The sequence below is a fragment of the Stegodyphus dumicola genome, chromosome 7 (assembly GCF_044657685.1).
Source record: "Stegodyphus dumicola isolate Sdum_Otavi_A_Nest chromosome 7, ASM4465768v1".
Lineage (NCBI taxonomy): Eukaryota > Metazoa > Arthropoda > Arachnida > Araneae > Eresidae > Stegodyphus > Stegodyphus dumicola.
In genome coordinates this window covers 178,546,126-178,569,395 of record NC_140774.1, presented here as the reverse complement: position 1 = coordinate 178,569,395, position 23,270 = coordinate 178,546,126, and the positions used below count along the sequence as shown (strand labels likewise).

Sequence of the window (23,270 nt, the reverse complement as noted above, 5' to 3'; positions counted from 1 at the left end):
AATATTCTTTAAGATTTCTATGAAAATGTTTATTATTATTAATCTTAAAAAATGGATATTTCCTTTATTTTATTCTAACTATGTGATAAATATCTCACACAAAAAAAAGTAAATAATAGTAAAGGAATTTATAAGAGAGAAAAGGAATCGAAATTTAATCTAGTTGAAATAAAAGTGCATTCTAAAAATAAACATATAATTTGTTAGGTCTTAAAGCAATAAAAATCAGCTTAATTTTCCTAAATTTCCAGGATTAGTTTCGAAGGTTTAAATATAGAACCTTAACTGTTTTCTGCTTTAATGAATTTCTTGATCCTGCTGTTCAGCTCACTTTAAAACTTCAAATGTTCAATTTATAGGATCGTACTCTCTTTGGCCACATAAACTCTACGAGATCCTACTAAGGAGCCTGGCGACTCCTCGCACAGGCTTAAAGGAAACAATTACAGAAGAAGCGTAAAAATAACCTTTTATTATTATCAACTATGAACAGAAAGGTACTTATTGCGTGCTTCACAATAATACCAATAACTTGTGGTGGAACTTAAGAATCGTTATACAATCAATTCAAAGCTAAAGAGCAGTGCTTTGAATTAACTTAAAGTGCTAGTCAGTACCTTAAGTTAAAGCAACTAGGCTGACTCGACAACCTTTCCGACGTGATAATTAACTCTTTGAAGAACCAAAGCGGCCCAGACGGCCCTTCATTCAAACGACCACAACCGCCCTAAACGGCCGAAATTCCAATGTCGCTCTTTCCCTAAGGTATGCAGTAGCAGATGCAGTTTTCCAAATGCACTGTATCAGTTTATTGCAGACAGCTGGTCCTAAAAGGATTTATTTGCGGTTTCTTATCTTTGTTTGTTAGAAGTAGAGAGGATGTCAAATGAAATCTTCACTCTTCTTCATGCGTTAATTGATGGGGAGGGGAGGAATAGGGGGAAAACCATTTCAGGCGGTTCGGTAGTTTAGCATAAAGTTAGCGAAGGCTTCGTTTTTCAAAGAGTTAAACGGCCCAAAAGGCGTACCAGCAACTCCGGGTAACAGCAAAGACAGATTCGTAACATGCGCTGGCTAGCGAAAACACGCTCTGAATAAACTCCAAAATTCGCCCGTTTAAATACTCGCTTAACTTTAAATTTGCATCCTGGCGAGGAAATGCGAGGGGAAGTTGAGGAGTTCAAAAAAGATAACAAGAATTTGAATAATTAGTTTATTTAACTAAGGGAAACCGTATAAATTTTCTCCTGTTACTCAATAGGAACATACGAAAGTCATACAAAATATATCCATTTTCAGTCTTATTGTGTACCGTGAACTCTCATCTTTTTGCCTTCCATCACACTACCTTATTATCATTTGACTAAATAAAAGTTAGGTTTCTTTTATTCCTCCAATTTCAGAACATTCCAAGTTTGCTCTAGATCAAGAGTTAATTTATTGAAAAGCAGTTTATATTGATAATGGCTTTTCACCTATTGACTAAGCGGTTAAAAAATTCTGATCTCAGCGCGATAAAAAAGTATTTTCTCGCTTTAGGAGATTATAAGAGTTCTGTAATCATTCCTTTCTTTTTCTGCTAGCTGTAAAATTGTTCCCATTTTACGGAAATTAACGTTCGTATCGTTTTCCTTCTATCAGTACAATTCGCGATTCTATTCTTAAAGACTCCACTTCGGATATGAACGCCTGGGATGCATAGAAAATTCCTTGCCAGTGTCGTTTGATATATATTTTGGTCAAACTAAGTAAGCCTTAAAATTTCGCACTAAGGAGCATGAGGCACATGTTAGGAAAAACGAAACACATTGTAATATTTTAGCTAAGTTAGAAGTCCTTGAGTGCTAGAATATTGAAGAACTGTGTAGTGACTATTCGCTGAGTTCTTGTAAGTAAGAAGTCCACGGAAGGGTTAAACTTACGCTTTATTCCAACTTAAAATAAGTTAACAGATAGCCCCTTCTCGGGCTTACAATAAGCCTCCACATAGGTTTTAACTCAAGATAGAAAAAAAGAAACTAATCTAATACTAACTAAAATAAACTAGCCAAAACTGAGCAGAATTAACTGACAAATCTGGCCCTTATTTAAGATCACCGGCTTATACTAGCAGCACGTAACAGTACGGCCAAATAACGCTAAGCTTAGACTCGCAGCAACAACGTGGCCGAAAGGCAGAACACGCTCCCTTGCGCTGTTCCTCTTGAAGTGACCTAGACTTTAGCTTAAATACTTGTTCCTACCTCATTAACATAAATCGAAATTCTGAAAACTTATTTTGGCACGGAAACGTAGGTGGGAGACGAAAAAGTAAAAGAAAGGCTTGTTCCAAATTAAAATAAATATAAGAAAAATAAAGTAAACCGTACAACGTAAATCCTCCATTTCCCAACGTTCTTAGTGAAAATCATATTTTAATTTTTCTGCAACCGAAATTATTCAAAAAGCCTCTTCCTTTGGTGAATTATATTTTCTTGAGGGGTTTCACATTAATAAAGTTATTTCAGTTTTAGTCAATGATTCAAATTCCGATCCATCTTTAGCTCCAGATTTTAAGGAAATTATTTCATAGCTATTTTCATTTTTTGTCAATAGATGACGCCGGTAGTTTTGTTTCTTTTCTTAGTGAAACCTTTCTCGAACTTTCTGGTCTATTGTTATCAAGTGAGCAAAGGTTTCTCTTTCGTCGTTATCACTTCAGCAGCTGAAGAAGTAGGTTCTATATTCAAACCTTCGAAACTAAGCCTGAAAATTTATGAAAATTTATGCTGATTCTTGCTGCCTTAGTATCTTCTAATAATCTTTATTCGGCGAGTTATTTTATCTCGCATAGTCTAAATAAATTAAAATTTTAAGTAAAAGCTAGCTTTTGAAGTTAATGTTTGCTGCTTCTATTGTGTGTTTTTTTTCCTAAAAATAAAATAATATTTTCTCTTGCAGCTGATGTGAGAAAACGGCTAACGTAAAGACTAATTTTAAATAACATTTTGCATGCCTAATTAACCAGATAATAAATTGTAGAATATAATATTTATTGTTTGAAATTGGTACTAACATTATATATGCACATATAACCCACATATCTATATAATATTAGCATAATTGCAATAGCTTTTAAATATCAGGAAAGGCTAAAACAATAAAGCAATAGCGATAAAAACAAAAATGGCTATAAATTCAATTTGAAATCTGCTGGAAGAACAAAATTATCATTTACGCTAATTCAATTAAATGTTCTTGCAACAAAAATATTTTACTTACTTCTCGAATTTTTGATAATAATGACGTCATTTGCCAAGGGTGGAACTTGAAAGACATTTCCTGATCTTCTATGAACATTTTCCTACAGTATAGAATAATTTTGTTGCAATGCTAACAGTTTTTAATTTGGAATTCTTAAATATTAGAATAGAAATGTATTTATTTCATGATTATCGTTTAATTAAACTTTATTTCAAAAAGTATGTATTCTTAAACTGCATAAATATCAACCTTTACGAGTAAAAACCCATAGACGTGTCGGAGTATGATTACATTAAGGAAGGGATAAATTAAATTTTTAAAAACTCTTAACATATAAGATTATGTATATAATATAATAAACGTTATATATGTATATAATGTTTAATTATCTAGAGCTAATCACAAAAATAAAAGCTAAAAGTTAATTATCCTAGCCTAGTTTGTTTATTATCACTTAGCGTTTATAATTTAAGCTTCTAAAATTTAATCATTTTCGGTCATAAAAATGCCGAAAGAAAAAGAAAACTCGTTACAGGGATTAAAATTATAGACAGAACTGGAAACCTAAAACAATAAAGTAAGCTGCTACGCCAGATTTAAGCCAGATTTAAGCTGGTGTAAAAGATCAAGTAATATATTGAAAATTGAACTATTATACCTGCTTTAATTGTACAGTTTTTGTAGGCTAAGGCTAGAAATGGGATCTTTCAATCAAGTTATCGAAGAAGTAAAGCTAAAATTCTTTTTTTTAATAACAAACAAAATTTATCACAGAGTAATACCATACATTCACTTTTTTTTAATTTATTAATATGTTGAAAGGGAATATCTCGAGAATAATCCATTTAAAAATTAAATAAATTCAACAAAACACTAAAAAAATGCAAATAATAATTCTGACTCCAAAAATAGTGTAGAAAGTTCTCTCATTCTCGCTCTTCTCTCCCTGATAAATAGTTTGCTTTCTTAAAACATTTCAAGTCTTGGTCATAATAAAAACAACATAAGTATTCTGTGATGAATAAAAACTTGAAACTTTTATCGCAAAATGTAGAAGCATACCTTATTCTTCAATAAAAAATAAAATATCCTCTTATTCTTATCATCAAAAACAAATAGAATGTGAATAATTTTAAAATCAAATGTGATTTAATGCTGTCAACACACAGTATTCAAATATGTTTAATTCAAGACACTGTGTAGTAGCGTAATAGATAAAAGTCGGAAAGAGAAATTTTAAAAATTAGTGCTATTACAAGGTACCAAAATATATTTCTGTTTAAATAAGAAACGTCAAAAAATAAATTTTAAATTTAAAAATAAAAGCTACTTACAATTTTTTCGCTACTAATTTCACAAAACAAACAGAAATCTTAACATCATCGTTACTCATGATTCAGAAACTTCACAACATACTACTTTAGACTAAACTAAATGAAGAAATCCAGTTACAAATTTAAAGAATCTAGAACTGACCTAATTGCTCCCATAATCCCTTCATTTTCTCCAACAACTCCTTTCTAGAAGAAATAAGGAATTCTTATGTTTCCATGGTAATAACAGCTGGCAAAACTATTCGATATTTTTTATTGTTTGATCTAACAGAAATGAAGATATGTACCGAATGTGGAAGATACGTTGTGAAAGAATGACTTTTCTTTCTTTCTTTTTTTCTTTTTTTTTTTTTTTTTTTTTTTTTTTTTTATCTCTTGTTGAATGTTTCTCTGCAAGAAAACCAAAATGGCAATTTCTGAATCACGCTATCTATGTAACAATAATTTTGAAGAATGTTTTCAATTGCTAACGGATTTTTCGTTCAAATCCCAAGTTAAAAATAAATATCGAAATGAAATCAAAAATATTATTGCTGTTCTAAAATGATAAATGAATTGAAAATGCCTTAATGCTTCTGCAGTTCCTTAGCATTACTCCCTGATAGAAATAATGTGTAACTCCTAGCCATTCGAAACTTCGCACTTCATCAGCTTAATATTTAAAAAACTCTGATGTGTACACATGACTTCCTTGTAAGGAATATTAAATTATACGCAATTTTCCTGCATTTCATTTAAACATATTGAATTAAAAGTTAACGAATTTGGAATTAAATCTACTTCATCGATAACGCATAATCCACAATAGAATAAATGCACTCTTTAAAGTTCACTATATTTATTTACCATAGCGATACTTCGGCGCTAGGTTCACTTAACAGCGTTACACCTCATTTCATAAATCAGAGTGCACAAAAATTATATTATCTGAAGAATTTACCACAAATTGTATGGAAATACTATAATAAATCTAGAACGATGTATAAAAGAAATTAAACAAATAAAAAAGAAATAGTCTTTCACAGACGATTCAGGGCCGCTTACCTAATGCGCATGCGCTACTAATTAATTCAGTTCTCATTTCGCGGCAAGGCAAAAGTCCAGAAAAATTCAAAATATTTTCATTAAAAATTGAAAGATATAGAAAAACATAAAACACCAAGTACAGTTACATTTAAAAAAAATCTTTACAATTAAAATTACACTTTCTACGCAAAAACAAGCTAAGACTATATAAATTTGTTTCAGAAGTACCTTTTAAAGAGGGCTTCCTATTTATTTTTATTCTCAAATAAATCATTAACACATTTTTATACCACTTTCGAATAATTACAAGTACAACTTATTTTACATATCTTATTCCGTAAATGCTTTTCACAACTTATAACGTTTTACTTTATTCTAAACAGTTATTTTTAGTTGAACTTTCCCGTTTCTCCTGATTTCAGTTTGTATGTAAATTTTTGTATGACTTAGATGTAAATTTTAAACGTGTTTCAGAAGCAGTATTTAAGCTGCGTTTCAAAAGTTCAAAAGAGTAGTGGCGGACTTAGTTCCAATGTTTATGCTGCGAGATTAAAATTAGCTCTCAAGTTCGGTATTTGACACCTTTCAGTTTATACTGATATTCCTCGGCTCGGCCTTGGTGTGTGCAGTCAATTTAGCGTTAGGTAAGCTAAGGAGCCAGGCATTAGAATTCTTAATTTACTAGTGATTTGTTGCATTCTTATTTTCCTTTACGTAGCCACAAATGATGGTGATTTGTGAGTACGAAGTTTGTACATCTGTTTTAATTTAGATTTAATAAAAAGGTTATTCAAACCTTTCTTCTGCAATTTAGTTCTTAAAGACACAGCGAGAATTCGCTCTTAGTCTTCCACTTAGGGTTTAGAGTGTATTCTTCCAAAGTGTACACGCAAACTCTATAAACTATTTCTTCTTGAAAAATCCACTGGTATGCGAATGGAACGAAACAATAGATTTTTGTTCACAAGGAACGCTCTGTTGCTGTATTACTTGAATTTTTAGAATGCTTCATTTTGCTTCATTCAGTTTGTTCTCACATCATGCATATACAGGGTGTCCCAAAAATGTTGGGACAAACTTCTGGTGGAGCTAGGGCACATCATAAGGATTAAGAATTGCATAGGAACTCATGCCCAGAAACGTCATTGTACGCCCCAGAGGGTGCTGTACAGAAGAGTGGAAAGTGAGGATTGCCTCATTCGAGCGGTAGGTACCATACGAAGAGCATGGAATGCTATACGAATCGGGAGCTTGCACACATGCACTTAGTGAATGGAATAGCTGAGGGTAATGGACGAACCTCTGCACGCATTTATCGAGAACGCATCTCGCAATAGACATCAACCATACCACAGTTTGTTTGCAGGTCTGCGTCAAAATTTGACCGACTACGGGCCATTAAGAAGTAGACTCATTTTGGACCGGATGTTCGTAGCCATTTGAACAGATCATACCGTCATCGATGGATTGGGCGTGATAGACTAGTTACCTGGCTCCCACGCTAACCGACTTTATCGCGCCTTGATTTATTTTTGTGAGAAGCCATCAAAAGTGTCGTGTTGTGTCTGAAATGGATCTCGTAGCAAGACTCGCCTGCGCAGCTGTTACAATCAAAGAAACCCCCGGTATGCTTCAAGATATCCGGCAATAAATGGTCCGTCGATATCAGGCGTGTTTGGCGTCTGATGGTGCAAACTTCGAGCATCTGTTGTAACATTCAAGCTTCGGACACTATTTGTATTCATGTCCAATAAATGTTTCAAATTACTCACTCTCGTTTCTTTCTCCATCTTCTACCTGTACAATCACTTACCCCTCACATTTCCGGGCATGTGTTTCTATACAATTCTTAATCCTTATAATGTGACCTACCACACCCAGAAGTTTGCTGCAACATTTACGAGACATCCTGTATATAAAAAAATCGTTTCTGAGAGTTGTTTTCTCTCTCTAAAATCCGGCACAACTGTCGCTGTTAATTCATCAGTAGCTGAACATCATTGAAAACAGCACATGAAGCTCTGAGTATCTATTCTCTGGAATCTGAAATAATTCAAGATTTAAAAATATTGCTTAGATTCTGAGAAGAATTAATTAGGCAGTATCCATATTTACAAATTCTAACAAAAAGTAATGTTAAAATTACTTAAATTTAAAAATAGCTGAGAATCTTAAAAGAAGCTTTTTAAAAAATAACAGCAAAAATCTGAAATTTACGATATTATTTGAGGTCTGTGGGGAAAATAATAGCCTGGGGATCTCAAAAAAATCTCTTAAATTCGCGAAGCGATAGCAAAACCTCTGACAGTGATGGAACAATCACTCTAATTATGATACAGCATACAGGCTTAAGACAGTTTTTTAAGGTGTTTTGATTACCTACTGAAAACTCTGTGTTGGAATTGCCTGCGTTACATATTTAATTTTCTATGAAGATGCTGTTTCCAAGTTGATGTAAAATGAAAGGTGTATTATATAATAATACGTAATATTATGTAAGAATTTTAAATGTAATATTACATAAAATTAGAAGTTGATGACAATGAAATTCCGAAGGTTTAATTATCTTAAAGACTATCTTTACTTTTAAGTGAAGGATTGGTTTTATTTCATTTATTGATAGAACAGCCTTAATAGTCATGAATATACCATCTTATTTCAAGTCTTTCTCATTAACAAAATTCAAAAAAATCCTTACTTTGCGATACTAGACCAAGCAAGTAAGGAAACTCTTAGAGATATAATGGATAAAAATAACAATAAAACATTTATAGATATTCGTCCTCTCTCTGCTACACCGCAAGTCTTGAGCTGAATCTTTACATTTCTTAGTGTGTTCGATTTTCTAATTTAGAAGGTAAAATTACACCGTACACATTTTATTTCTAATTGTGCATTTCTTATTTTATTACTACTTTCAAATTTATTTTTTGTTAAAAATGTTTGTGGTACTCTGATTAAAAAAACCAATAAAAGCAGGGGGGAACATTGCTTCGTAAATACTTCTTCCTGGGCAAAATTTCGCTGTATAACGAAAATATGAAACAGTATCTCCCAAAAGGCAGAAAAAGTTTAAAATGCGTGACTAAAATATATTCGTAAAGCTATCTGATGAGATGTTTTAACTTTCATATTTTTAAGGCCAAAATGCATCGAGTTTTATGTTAGAAATATATTTTTTTCCTTGAGATTTTTAAATTTCGAAAAAGTTTTTTTTTTTTTTTTTTTTTTTTTTTTTTTTTTTTTTTTTTCGTTTTGAAGTCGATAACAGATAACATGATTGTTTTGATAATTTTAGATTACAAATTTCTTTTTCCATTTATTTAGCTTTTATATGCTGAATTATTTGGAATTTTCACTTATCCGACATTTCCTGAATTTTAAAAGATTGATGAATTTTTACTGTGCTTAAATAAAATACAAAAATTATGTGCCTGACAGATTTTGAGCAAAAATTTAGGAAGACAACTTATGTTGTAGGTGGTTTTTTGTTGTTGTGTGTGTCTGTGTTTTATATATATATATATATATACGCAAAATAAGATTAATGAACAAAATAAATTAAAGGAATTATGAATACTTAATTACATAAAAATACAATGAGTTAGGTTATTCAAATATGGCAAAACACAGGAGGGATATCTGTAAAGGAAAAGATAACTGCATAGACGATATTTTAAGGGAAACCAGCTTGTATTCGCTTCAGAGATGGGTAAAACCACAAAAACCAACCATGCAACCAGCCCATTTGCCTGTGATTAAACCGAATTCCTAATATTCAACAATCTTAACCCCTGGGTTACTTGTAGGGCAAAAATACTTTGAGAGTGAGAGCTTTCGCAGATAAGCTGTCTACGAAAACTCCTTTTGTTATGGTTCCATTGTTAAGTGTGTATAATAAATTATATTACATTATTAATAATTATAAATATCCAAAATGAAATTAATGAACATAGGATTTGAAATTATTTATTGTGGTTATGTTGTTCATCACGTGGGTATTACTTATTATTGCATGTGTATATATTACTTATTATGCGTACTTTTAATATACGTATTATACGCACAAAGCATGAAATTTCAATAAAAAAATCATTCTGTAAGAAAGTAATGATATGGCTTCAGTCTTGCAACCATAAACTAAAATTCTTTAGAAGCCTTACAATAAATGTCTTTGTTTTATCATTTCAGTAACCGTCTATGCAAAAAATTACCTAATTATAAAGAATGAACATTTGTACGTAGTACCCATAGTGTATATAATGTAAATGGTTCTAGGAAAGAAGCCCACATAAAAAAAGCCCACAGGAATAATGCTTACAGAAAAATGCTCACAGGGTATAAATGCTCACAGGAAAAAAAGCCCACACAGAAATATACCCACATAGAAAAAAGCTCACATGGAAAAATGCTCACTTAGAAATATGCTCACACGGAAAAAAGCTCACACAGAAGTATGCTCACATGGAAATAAACCCACTGATAAATAATTCACATAGAAATATTCTTACATTAATGAATCAATAATTAATCGATTTGAACATCGTACACCTACTTGAATTTTCTAAAGAAAAATTATTTAAATTACCAAAACATCTATGGTATGATCATATTTCCTTGCGGGCTTTTTTCCTGTGAGCTGTTATATCTGTGAGCATTATTCTGTGAGCATTTTTCCTGTGGGCTTTTTTCTTGTGGACATTTTTCCGGTCACCAATGTAAATAGTCTGAGATCATGGTCCTATTTGTTTCTAAATTTGTGCACTTATTTATTGATTTAGTATTTGATTTATTTATACTATTTACTGGAATTATTGCTTAAATATTGCATGTACTTGTCATAATTGTAAGTAGGGTATCCAGGTATTATACTGCCCGGGAGGTGCAGTCCTTGGGAGGAAAGCAGTGTTATTAAATTTGTACATAGATAGATGATTTTAGAGCAATTACTATATATGAAATTGTTGTATTTTTCTGTGTAGTATAAGGCGAAAAAAATTTTAAAGAGGCAAGCTATGCCAGAAAAATAAGAATACGGGGATAAAACCCATTTAACATTGAGTAAATGAGTATCTCGGTAATTTGGAGATATATTGCCATGCTGACATCGATTTTAGAGACTTATTTTGTCGCCAAACTTGGAGACCATTTGGTGACGTTTTGGTCCTGTCCCAGTATCCCCGTAATAGGTATTGTAATTGAATAAATGTAATTGGTCACTATATTAGCTGCAACTGTAATTCTACCCCCATATTACTTTCGAGTAATTTCGAGAAGCAGAAAGTACCAGAAATATCTCGGCGGCCGGTTAAAAACTATAGAAGGCCGAAGAAAGCATCTGTTCTCAACTGTTGTTGCGAGTTGTTAGTTCAGCGTAAACTGAGATATCTCCTGGTTAGCTTTTTCTTTCGATACGCTTTACATTGCGTTGTGCTTATCGTTCTTAGTAGTTTGAAGTGTAACTACTAACTATACTCTGTGATACTGTGAACACTTGTACGAGTATTTCTGTGCAAAATTCCAAAACTTTGAAGAGTTCCTTTTGACAAAATAAATTTTATCAACCTATCATCGTACCTGTGTGCATTCAATATATAACGAAGCAACAATGCGTATTTCCTAAAAGTCGAATTAAGTTGATTACTCAAACAGTTTCAGAACACAAAATTTCACAGCTAAAGAAAGTTTTTCTTAATTCTTGAGACAGAAAGACAAGTAAAGTAGATAGATGTCTTATCTTGCACCCGCTAAGTCTTTCTGCCAGCAGGGCGAAAAATCAAGCTTAGGTGCGAAGAAAAGGCAAATAGAAAGAGGGAAATTTTTTTTTGAGAGAAAAATAATTTCGCAGAATTTGATACGAAATTGTTAGAGCAAAGTAAAAAACTAGGTGAAAAAATATCGCCCAGACTAAATAAAAATAATAATTATTATGGGCTCAAGTAAGATAAAGAAGATGCGTGAAGAAACTTAACTATAAATGTGCCCTAACATGCAATGAACGATATGTCAAATAGTGGAGAAGTCCATATGATCTATCACCTAATCATGAAGGCCCTAATGTGATGCTGTAAATATATAGTATGTTGAGTTTATTATTGGAAATGCTAGCCTAATCTAAATAAAAAAAAAAAAAGAGTTTAAAAAATTATGGAGGGTTCTTCGTTCCAGTAACTGAGAACTCCTGAACGTTTGTTTCTCATGAGGGAGCATACAGAGCTAAAAGTCCTCTGATGGTATGGTGTTTTAAAAACTCTTTAAATATGCTTGAGCAATACCTCTTAACCCTTTCAGAGCGCAATATTATGATTTTTTATAATATTTTAAAAGTTATGAAAAATATTTTTTATATGATTTTTTAAAAGTTATGAAAAAGTAAGCATAATGACATGCAATGGTCCTATAGACAACATAAATGAGTTTAATTTTTTTTTTCGTCCCCCTTTATGGAAAGGGGACCGATTTCGCCTTGAAACCAGAGCCCGTCTAGAGCATTTAAAACTAAACATTTGTTTATTTATCTTTACTTTGCTGGAAAGTATCTGAACGTAACCCATATTGCAGATTATACTAGTAAATTGCTGAAAAACTAATGAAGTAAGTAATATTTGCATAAACACGCATTTTTAATTATAAATAAAAAATTTAAAACAGGAAACAAAAATATGAGACAAAAAGTAACTAATAATGCACTAAATTACTTACATAAAACTATGAAATATTTTTTAAATATTATGTTAAAAACTAAGAAAATTATATGTGAAAATAAAATAAATTTAGATGTATACAAATATTTTACTATGAACTAGAAGCATGAGAAAAGCGACGGCTAAGAGTTGCAGAATAAAAACGCAACTGTGAGTGTTCTTCATTGTGCTCTGTGTCTGTAAAAAATAAGAAATGTTTTCCCTCTCTCAAAAGCCCAATAAATCCTCATCTTTGAAGCCACTCAAACAAAGATATGGTGCAACTGTTTACAGCAGTGATCCGAAAGCAATAAACACAGCTGTAAAAAATCTCGCGACTGCGTCATCTGATCCTTTCTTCGATGTCTCAGAATGATCTCAGATGTTTCTTCGATGTTTTTTCGGTGGCTTTATACTGAAACCACGATGAAAACATTCAAAATTAAAAGGGTTCCATTACTTTTTTTGTGAACTAAGGACATTTCATTAATCATTGATGCCTGCTTATAAAATATATTGTGGAAAAATTAAAAATTGTTGGATTTTTTTTCTTAAAATAGCCCAAAAGAATAGTATTTAAAACAAGCTATTTATGAATGATTCGTATCAATAAATGGATGCCCAAAAAGGTTTGGTGCTGCCATCTGTTATCAGCTTTGAGAAGTAATTTAATTTTAGCAGCGGTTTTGAGAAAATAAAACAATTTTCTAAATTTAAAAAAAAAAAAAAAATGTTGAAAATGCGGTTTCAAGGCGAAACCACCGCCCTTGAGCACTGATATAAAAATATGTTAGGAGGTGTTGCCTTGAACTAGTTAAAAGCGCCGGCAAAGCCAAAAAAGTGGAGCAGTTTGATAACAATTTAAAATCCAATTAGAAAGCTAACTTTAAGCTACGACAGGAAAGTAAAATAATAATGATGAAAAGTTTTAAGAAATAAAAATTGAGTAGTCTAGAGGTGGAATACCAGACAAGATGCTTGTTTGTACCACGACGCACAACAACAAAAAGGAAACTCTACATCGGAGAGAAAGTAGATTTCATACAATTTTTAGAACACAGTAGCATACTAATGTTGATATGTGTACGCAGTTTGAGATCATATCAACAACAACAAAAAAAAGAGAGAGATCGGTATATCCATACTTAAATACGTTCAAAGTAAATGGGAATAAGCTAAAACGCTAAGTGAAGCGTCAGATAAAAGTAATAAATATTTTAAGTAAATCACGAAACGTTACGAAACAATCACATAGTCCTAAAAAGTGAGTCTTGAAAGCCGCAAAGATTTCTAGGAATAACAGGAAAAAAATAAAACTTACATGATATGATCGAGAAAAATCATCTTAAACGCTTCCACTCAAGACTTCAACAATCATACAAAAAGGGGAAAAAAACTCCTACCAACAAATCACGAATGCACAAATAAGCCTAAGAAACAGTACTATTATCTACGGAGTAAACAGAGTCTTCTCTGTGAAGGGGATATATTTTGAAATCCAAATATTGAAACTTTTACACAAATAAATGGGGTATCAGTAAGTGCAATACAAACATCAGAGGGCCTCACCTATGCGCCATCAGCGAGAGAGAGGTGAAAGAGGAGTATGACATAGACAGACAGTCTTCTATCCCACGCGAAGATTGTAAGATGTCTCCACGAGAAGCAGAGTCATAGCTATGGTTTTCAGCGCCAGGGACAACTGAAGATTTCGCGCCCCCTATTGCTTGCCAAGGAGGGAAAACATTTAATTCTAAAATGTCGTAACATAAGTTTGGCGCCCCTTGGATTCTGCGCCCAGGGACAGATGCCCCCCTCTAGCTACGCCCCTGACGAGAAGGTGGTAAGACATAGGTCTACACGTGAAGGTGGTAAGACGTAGGTCTATACGTGAAGGTTTTAAATAATGAACTGTATGTTTCCACGAGAAGGTGGTAAATTGAACTGCATAATACGACAGCAAGTGCGAGTGGGCACTAAGCTGCTATGTTATAAGACTGGTAAAACATATGCAGAATCCTGTTTGTATCAAAAGGCACTTGACTCGATTTAATGTACCTTCCTCTGTTATTTTTATTAAATGTTCTGTGGTGTGGAAAACGTTGGACTTGTTAATGGACCCTAGACCAGCATTCTCAACTCCCCTACCACATAAATGAATAAGTAAAAGAAAGTCTCGTTCCACTTCATACATATTCCTAATTTCAAGGAGCAAAAATCCTTCCTTTTTCCCTCTTGCAGCAAATGCTGAGGTCAACGAACTACGGTCTCTACAAAGAAAGAAGCTCTTCTCCCAATTTCAGATGATCATTCGGATAACGTCAGTACGGACGTTATGCAAAAAGGAGCTACACGCATACAGAAAGTTAAAAAATCGTATTACGATCACAAATGATGAGCAGTAAAAGCTAATATAAATAAAAATTCTGATAGGTAAACATCCTACCTTGACCCTGGGATTTCAGATTATATCCATAAAGGATTAATTTAAATTTTTGAAGGAATACAAAAACATAAGGATTATCTTCTACAACTAATGAAGAGCAATAATGCTCGAAAAGTTTCGAAACAAGAATGTTAAGAAAAGACAAATTGAGTAACAACTCCGAAACACGTCCACACCCTTCGCTATCCTCACGATGCTTTCTTCTTTAAATTCTTGATATTTCGTAGGTAATTTAATTTACGTTAAAGGCTGAGTGAACATCTCAGAGAAGTGTTACTAAAAACTACGGAGTGTAAAGCATGGTGTCTGTACTCCGTGCTTGAAACACTGGTTGAGAAATGCCAGAATTAAGAGCTGGTGCAGCCATTCATGTAAAACTTTATAAAAGAAGTAAAAATACAGTACTCTAGTTTTTAACATAAAATTTTTCGTTTTTGCAGTGATATATATATATATATACGTCACTTCTATTAGATGTTATGAATCTTTGTTTTTACAGTCCATTGCTCACACCGCGTCATGTGACTACTGCAACTTTTACTTCCGTAACTGTTTGAAATATGTAAATTAAATGTGTCATATGGGCAAGACGTAAAGTTTAACTTTTATAAACTAAATTTATATTACTTAATGGACTGGTGGCCATTTAATATCATATTAAATTGAATTTAATACGGATAGAATTCTGAATTCTATATTTAAATAAGAAAGGAAGTGCTGATTCTGATATTTGTTAAACGTAAGTCGACCCTTATCACTAACTAAATAGTTTATTTGGGTTTTTTACTGTTTGTTATAATAAAGGAAAAAGATATCTTTCGATTCATACGTTGTTATTTAAATAATTTTAATAATCATGTGCATTTGTAACGAGGGAATTTAAAAAAAAAAAAAATAATAATAAACAATTACTTCCTGTTCAATAAGTCCCCATCAAAGAATATTTTACGTTTTCATTATCTTTTATGAAATATAACATTTGATATGGCTGTAAAAATTATCTTTCATGAGTGCGTATAAGTTTTTCTGAAATCGGTATGCTTACTCTTAACACTTTTTTCCTTCGGTATCTCTTCATAATATTTTCGGGATAAATAAGTTAACATAGTTTTTCAGGAACAGTGTTACAAATTTCTGTTGAGGATTGAAGTCTTATTTTTATTTACTTTTATTACGATTTTACATGAATGCAGCTATCAAAAGTGGTATCCGTCCATTGAGAGATTTTATTTAATCATACTTTATATTCATTAATGAAAGAGTCATTATTTCTAATGATCGAAGAAGAATTTAGTACTTCTGCGTGATCGGCCAAGCCATTGATACCTTATTTGTATAGTTAAGTATAATTAAAATTTTTATATTTAAAACAATAGCAATAAAACTTTGCTCTGTGTATTTGCATGATCTGATTTACAATAATAACCTTCTAATTGCAATTGAATTTAGAACCCAGTACTAGTATAACCTAATTATTTCTTAGTTTTTGAAAGGAAATTTCTTATTAAAAGTATATTAGAGTGATTTTTGTAAAAAAAAATAATTAATTGTAAAAATTAATGTTTTGTAATTGTAAAAATTATGAATACACTTACATTTTTCTAAAAATTCATATAGAGTTAGAATTCATTATTCATTCATTTTTTCTACAAATTAATTCATTAACATTTATTGTATTGTGAATTTCTGAACTGTTAAAGTTTAGATATTGAATTCTTATTTAAATTTATTCTTTATGCTTTCAAATTAGTAATTAAGAAACAAACTGTTTAAATTTTTTGCCTTTCAGACTATAACGGGCATTTCACTTACACTTAACAATGCACAGTTTATAGGTAATCATTTCACAGTGTATGTGAGTGTATGTATAATTTATAGGTAATCATTTCACAGTGTATGTGAGTGTATGTATAATTCTGATTGAACACAGAACATAGTTTTATAAATTGTGGTTATTTCTTGTGCATAGTGGATCATAATTAGTTTTATAAATTGTGGTTATTTCTTGCGCATAGTGGATCATAATTAAAGTATGCGTGTACTTTTCCTATATGCACATTTTCATGTGAAAGCAAAATATATAATTAGTATGAATTCCGTATCTGAAGCATAGTTTTATAACTAAAAGTTGCCTGCCTTTGAGTATAATGCAAATAATGTTTTTCATACATTAGTAATGTAAAAAAGCTCTGAAACTTATAGATATAATTGATTTTACTATTGGTAGATAGCAGTTCGTTTTGTAATTGGTAGATAATGATAAGTTTATCTCTAGTCAGATTATCATGTATTGCGTGCTCAACAGAACAGCTACATTGCTGTGAAGCTGAGTGTTTAGCTTGTTTCGAGTCTTTTATCTAACAGGTGTTTCAGAAGTTTGTGGGTTTTTTTTTTTTTTTTTTTAATTTGAATTTTTTTTTACATATTTGTCCTTTAAAAACCGTAATATATAGAATAACCCAAAGTAATGGATCTGCAAGGTATTTTATTTACATTATAAAAGTAGTCATCATTTTTTCATACTTATAGCTTTCTCTTGTTGTATAGAATTAACTAAACATGTAATAATATAGGCTTTTGACAGAATTTTTTTAACAGTGTTATCTTCAGGCAGATGTGTGAAGTCTGTTGTAGCATATGTTAGTGCAGTACTTTTTTTTTTTTTTTTTTTTTTTAATGGGATAAGTTTTTATTGCTATTTGAAAATGAATCAGCACAAGAACTGACATTTGAGTTATTGGTATTATTATAATGCAGGTGTTCACAGAAAATTATACGTATTTTATTGGAAAAAATATTTAGTTCACTGTTTCTAATAATTTTTGGATGAAAGTAAATAATTAAATAATTGGTTATTTTATTTACATTATAAAAGTAGTCATCATTTTTTCATACTTATAGCTTTCTCTTGTTGTATAGAATTAACTAAACATGTAATAATATAGGCTTTTGACAGAATTTTTTTAACAGTGTTATCTTCAGGCAGATGTGTGAAGTCTGTTGTAGCATATGTTAGTGCAGTACTCTTTTTTTTTTTTTTTTAATGTGATAAGTTTTTATTGCTATTTGAAAATGAATCAGCACAAGAACTGACATTTGAGTTATTGGTATTATTATAATGCGGGTGTTCACAGAAAATTATACGTATTTTATTGGAAAAAATATTTAGTTCACTGTTTCTAATAATTTTTGGATGAAAGTAAGTAATTAAATAATTGGTTATTTTATTTACATTATAAAAGTAGTCATCATTTTTTCATGCTTATAGCTTTCTCTTGTTGTATAGAATTAACTAAACATGTAATAATATAGGCTTTTGACAGAATTTTTTTAACAGTGTTATCTTCAGGCAGATGTGTGAAGTCTGTTGTAGCATATGTTAGTGCAGTATTCTTTTTTTTTTTTTAATGTGATAAGTTTTTATTGCTATTTGAAAATGAATCAGCACAAGAACTGACATTTGAGTTATTGGTATTATTATAATGCAGGTGTTCACAGAAAATTATACGTATTTTATTGGAAAAAATATTTAGTTCACTGTTTCTAATAATTTTTGGATGAAAGTAAATAATTAAATAATTGGTTATTTTCTGTTTTACATGATAAAATGGCTGAATGTGGTAAGATTCATTTAAATTTCTGTAGAATTTGGAACAAAAGGGAAAAAAGCATTTATTGACTGGTATGTAAATAAAAGGTTTACTTAATAGCCATGATATGTGTCCTGTTTGTAGGAAGGAAAAGTGTATGGTCGAACGTCAGAGGATGGAAAGCAGCAGGCACAATGGTCATATTTATACCCTGCAGCAATAAAGTGAACAAGAACATTTATTGACAAAAATAGTAACAAAATTGAAAAATTAAGTTAATAGAATTTTAAAAACTTTAGGAAGATTGGACTTAAAGTCATTAATTAAACAAGATAAATTTTTGTGAATATGAAAAGCTGGAATGTTTTTACTACAAGTTGGTGTGCAGTGTAGTAAAAACAGTAATGTGTAGTAAAACTAAATGTTTCACTTACATTTAGTTTCACTACATTCAGTCAAACTTTTTAATACATTTCATCTGTAATTCTAAAGAATGAAAACTCTTGAATTCACTTGATTTGTAATTCCTAGTTCTTCAATGGGTTAGCAGTACTTCTTCGGGAGGCTGTTTGCAACTTATAGAAATTTTAAAAAAATCACCATACTTTTCTTGCATTTTTCCGAAGTTCTCCAAAACTTCAAGTTAGCTTATAGATTTCCAAATTGGTCTATATGAACCCCCTCCAGGGATCCATTTGAACAAAAGAAAAAATAGGGTGTGCATGATACGTAAATAGGGGTCCACAAGACTGAATCCCATTTATAGGTTATCATCAAAATTTAAGTGTTCTGTAAATGTTATAATGCACCTAACACAGATTTTACCTGTGTACTTAAATAATACTTATGTAGAAGGCATATAAATTTTAGGATAATTATATATGAATTAAGTGTATTTTATGACTGGTGGAAGCAGGTACCTATACACTTTGTTGTCACAGCTATTATAATTTGTAAACACTTAACACATTTGATACCAGTAGCAATACATTATGTGCATATGTGCAGTAGCAACACATGTCCATGCATGTGTACCATAGCTTTGCAAGGGCATTGCAGATTTGAACCATTTCTGCTTGATGGATTTGTTTAATTCATCAATTGTAAATACAAATAACAAAGACTAACACTGCAATTTCTTTCTGAATTTTGAGAAGATAAGCAAATATTTTCAAAAATATAAATAAGTAATTAGGTGAATTAGAATCATGTTCTTTGAACTTTGGGAAACATAAATAATTTTTTTTTAGTATAAAATAGGCTAAAATTCCATAAGCGGGGTAAGTTCGCCCCAAACTATTTTGGCCTTCAAAATTTGGCGAATGTTTTAGGCGCACTAAATGAAAGCACTAAAATGTAAACAAAATAGTAACTTTTAAGTTTTGGGCAGTTTGCAGTAGTTAAACGCCGTTATTTTATGTAAACAAAATAGTAAAATGAGATGATAAAATACTAGATGAGTAAAACAAAGTCCAACAACTTTGCAAGTAAAAGCATAGTCCTATATATATGTAATTCATCATAAAATAGTAGAATGAACAATTCTTGTAAATAATTATTGAGTAAATAAATGTATACACTTATCAGATCAAAAGCACTGCGAAGTCAATTTTAAACGTAAACAGAATTGCAAATTATGCATATTCAGCATCATAAACTAACTAAAATATTCAAGTTACTATCGTTGTGGAATTCAACACACTAAACAATTTTGTTCAAAGCTTTAAATATTCCACATTTTTCAATTGTCATATGCAAGAAACAAAACTAAAAAATTAACTAAATAACATTCAATAAAAACGTTCATAAATTATAAACTTCATGTCATATGAAATCCAACATTCTCCTACCAACAGCTTAACCTTCTGCAAATATTTATATAAATATAATATTAAACATATATATAACAATAATAGTAAATAGTAAAATTATTAAAAACAAACACAGTATTGCAAAATTAAATTTAAAAAAAAATCTGTCTACACTAAATTCACGCTCTTACAGTTACCGAAATAAAGCTCTAGGTTTGCCACAAGAAAACATATAGCCGGAAACCATAAGCAAATTAAAATCGTGCCAAATAAACTCGCCAAGCTTGGCGCTCACCCCGATTATGGAATTTTAACCAAATATTGCTTTTGTCGATCCTTCGAATGCATAGACATTGATCATGTTCACAGTCCTGTGCAATTTCTAAAATTGAGAGCCTGTTCATCTAAAAATGACAAGTTCAAATTGTGGGGAGCAAAGCATTCTTCTTTAAAAAAACAGTATAATATTTTGCGTTATAATGAGTACAACCCAGTTTTAGATCAAGCAAGTACAGAGGGTGTTTACATGTTTTCAGAATGATTTGGAAGCCAATCAATTAATGTTGAAAATGTAAAGAATGTTTTTTTAAGTGTTTGATCTGATAGCCTTTTTTCTGAACTATACATCAGCATCATGATTTCCATTATTGAATGGCTTTTTGTAAAATTACCTGGGGTAATGATTTCCAGAGTCCATCAATCATGGTGGATTTTTACTTAGAAACAGCTATTTTCAAGGGATCAAAGGTACAATGGTCCATAGGTAAAATGTCGGGACTTCCCTGGAATGCATTGTAAACAGCTGTATCAATCCACTCACTTTTTTTTTTTTTTTTCCCCTAAGGAAAAGCAGTGGTGCTTTTCAAAGTATGACATATTGCTTTGTGTTGATGTTTCACTCTTTGACAGTCTCGAATAAAGAAATGGAATTTCTTCTGTAAATAATGGACATGAAATTTTCTCTTGATTATATGTTGAGTTGATTTTAACACTTTTTCCCCACTCTTCTTATTTTTAATTTTCCATTGTAAGAGAATTCTGTGACAATTATAAATCCCTTAGTAAAATCTTCTTTGCATTCACGAAATCAGGTTTGCACGTTTCTTTCGCTTCCACTTCTATAATAAATTGACCTTTTATTGTTGCAGTCATTTAGATGAACCCATGCTTCTTCAAGGGTCACAATATATTTTCATTTATCTTCTTGTAAATGGATTTCATACAGGGTTCTATAAATCAATGCTGCACTGAGTGCCATGCCTTGGCAAAAACTGGTGAACATCATGTTTTTCAGCTTTCATAAGTTGGAAAATTTTGATTTATTATTTTTTATTTATTTATTGTTGCAACATATGCATGTAAAGACATTTTTTCAACTGATTTCTGCATCAGTGGGTGTAAGTTAGGGCAGGGTAGTGTTCTAAAATTATTCAGCCAGAGGAAAACTTCACCTAACAGTTGACCTTTGACATTTCCATGCATTTTGCTTTCACCGAAATGTTTTGAAGTGCCTTGGGTGCAACTTTTCACTCTTCTGGAACAAGTGTAGATATTGCACTGCCTGACTAGTTTTGTAACAAGTGGTAAGAAGGAGTCTATAAAAAAACAGAAAAAAAATTGGCTAGATGTCTGTGAGGCAAAAATGTTTGAGAACCTACGGTTTAGCTTCTAGTGTGTCATATAAAGCTGCCAAATTGGCCTTGATTCATCCAGTCACTGCGTTCTTCATAACTAAGCTTAAACCATGAACATAAATTTGGACAAGTAAATCATTTTTTAACAAGCTTTTGGATAATTTTCAGCTGTTGCCATAAAGCTCTCAATTAGGGGTTTCAGCTTTTGATTTTGGTTCCACAGATTGCACTGGATATTGCACCTTATCTTCTTCAGGCAAAGACTTGTCTTCATTAATCTTCTGAAATAGATTGGAGAATGACAAGTAATCCTTTGTGTGATCTGAATTTTTTTTCACTTCAATTTTTGGTAATTTAATTTTTTGTCTCCTTTTCTAGCTGTAGCAGATTCTTGTAATTTATTCTCCAGTTTAACACAAATTTCTGTATGTGTAATTTTCAACTTCTTCAAAATCATTCCTACCATCTTCAATCTTCAGTAAATTTTCAGAAATCGATGACTGACAACCTTCAAATCTCTGAAAGTTGTCAATTAATTGCAGTTTTGAAACTACTCTGATATGCGCCCTCAAGTCGCCAAATTTCTCGGCAAACATTTTTGGCGAGAAACTTCATGCTGCCATATTACTATCTAAATTTTTTGTCTACATTTTGAACTTTTAGCCTAAAATGTCTCGAAAAATGCGGTTTTCTCACATGCAAAAACTACGTTTTGAACACACAATTTAGCTAAAAATCCGAAACAAAAACAAAAAATTTAGATAGCAAAAACGTAAAGTTTCTAACCAAAAATATTTTACAAGAATCCATGTACACAGCGACATGTTTTAACTTAAAAAAACATGTACAAATTGCACAATGTAGGCAATGAACGAATCTACAAACTATGCAGACTTCGCTTTAATAAATTGACATAACAACAATAAATTTCAAAGAATACCATGTACACAGCATCCTGTTTAAACTTTAAAAAAATTCTACGAATTGCACAATTTAGGCGAGGAAGGAATCTACAATCTACGCACTCCTTGCTTTAATAAAATAACATAACAACAATAAATTTCAAATAATACCATGTACACGGTGTTCTGTTTCAACTTTAAAAAACATCTACGAATTGTACAGTCTAGACACTAAACAACAAAATAAACTAAAATAAATTTCAAACAATTTTAAAAAACAACAATAACGACAGAAATTCATACTAAAGAACCAATGAACATAACATTCTACAAAATAAGAACAAGGATAAAATAAAATGCACTTACCATGAATTAATGCGTTTTCGAATAGCAGAAATATAAATTTCATACCGCCTTTAACATGCCGCCACATAATCACTATCGTATTTACATGACAGCCAGACACACTATCCAGAAAATTTATACTATGGTTCACAAATAAATAAAATCACAAATCCTTACTTCTATCATGCACTGCCATTAAAAATAATCTCCCAGACCCTCTTTCCACAGTTCCAAATACCCACTACCCCTCAACAGG

General features: G+C 31.3%; 2 protein-coding genes across 6 annotated transcripts in view; one reads left to right on the top strand and one right to left on the bottom strand.

Annotated features, from left to right (window-relative positions):
• The window catches only part of LOC118196989 (uncharacterized), a 63,175-nt gene extending 58,235 nt beyond the window's left edge, over positions 1–4,940 (bottom strand). The window contains exons 1-2 of one of the 2 annotated variants that reach the window (XM_085821122.1): positions 4,720–4,940; positions 3,262–3,343 (exon numbers count right to left, since the gene is read on the bottom strand). In XM_085821122.1, the coding sequence (XP_085677248.1) occupies positions 3,262–3,343; positions 4,720–4,733 (96 nt within the window). In that variant the 5' untranslated portion in view covers positions 4,734–4,940. The other variant, XM_085821121.1, reaches the window with a different exon arrangement.
• A 10,336-nt stretch (positions 4,941–15,276) lies between these two features.
• Positions 15,277–23,270, top strand: part of LOC118198443 (phosphatidylinositol 4-kinase type 2-beta-like) — a 28,243-nt gene continuing 20,249 nt past the window's right edge. The window contains exon 1 of one of the 4 annotated variants that reach the window (XM_035370119.2): positions 15,277–15,471. Coding sequence is in view for 1 of the 4 variants with exons in the window: in XM_035370118.2 (XP_035226009.1) it covers positions 17,200–17,212 (13 nt within the window). In the remaining 3 variants the exon portion in view is untranslated. Of the gene's footprint in view, positions 15,472–17,053; positions 17,213–23,270 lie in introns of those variants that run through there. The other 3 variants (XM_035370118.2, XM_035370117.2, XM_035370120.2) reach the window with 3 other exon arrangements.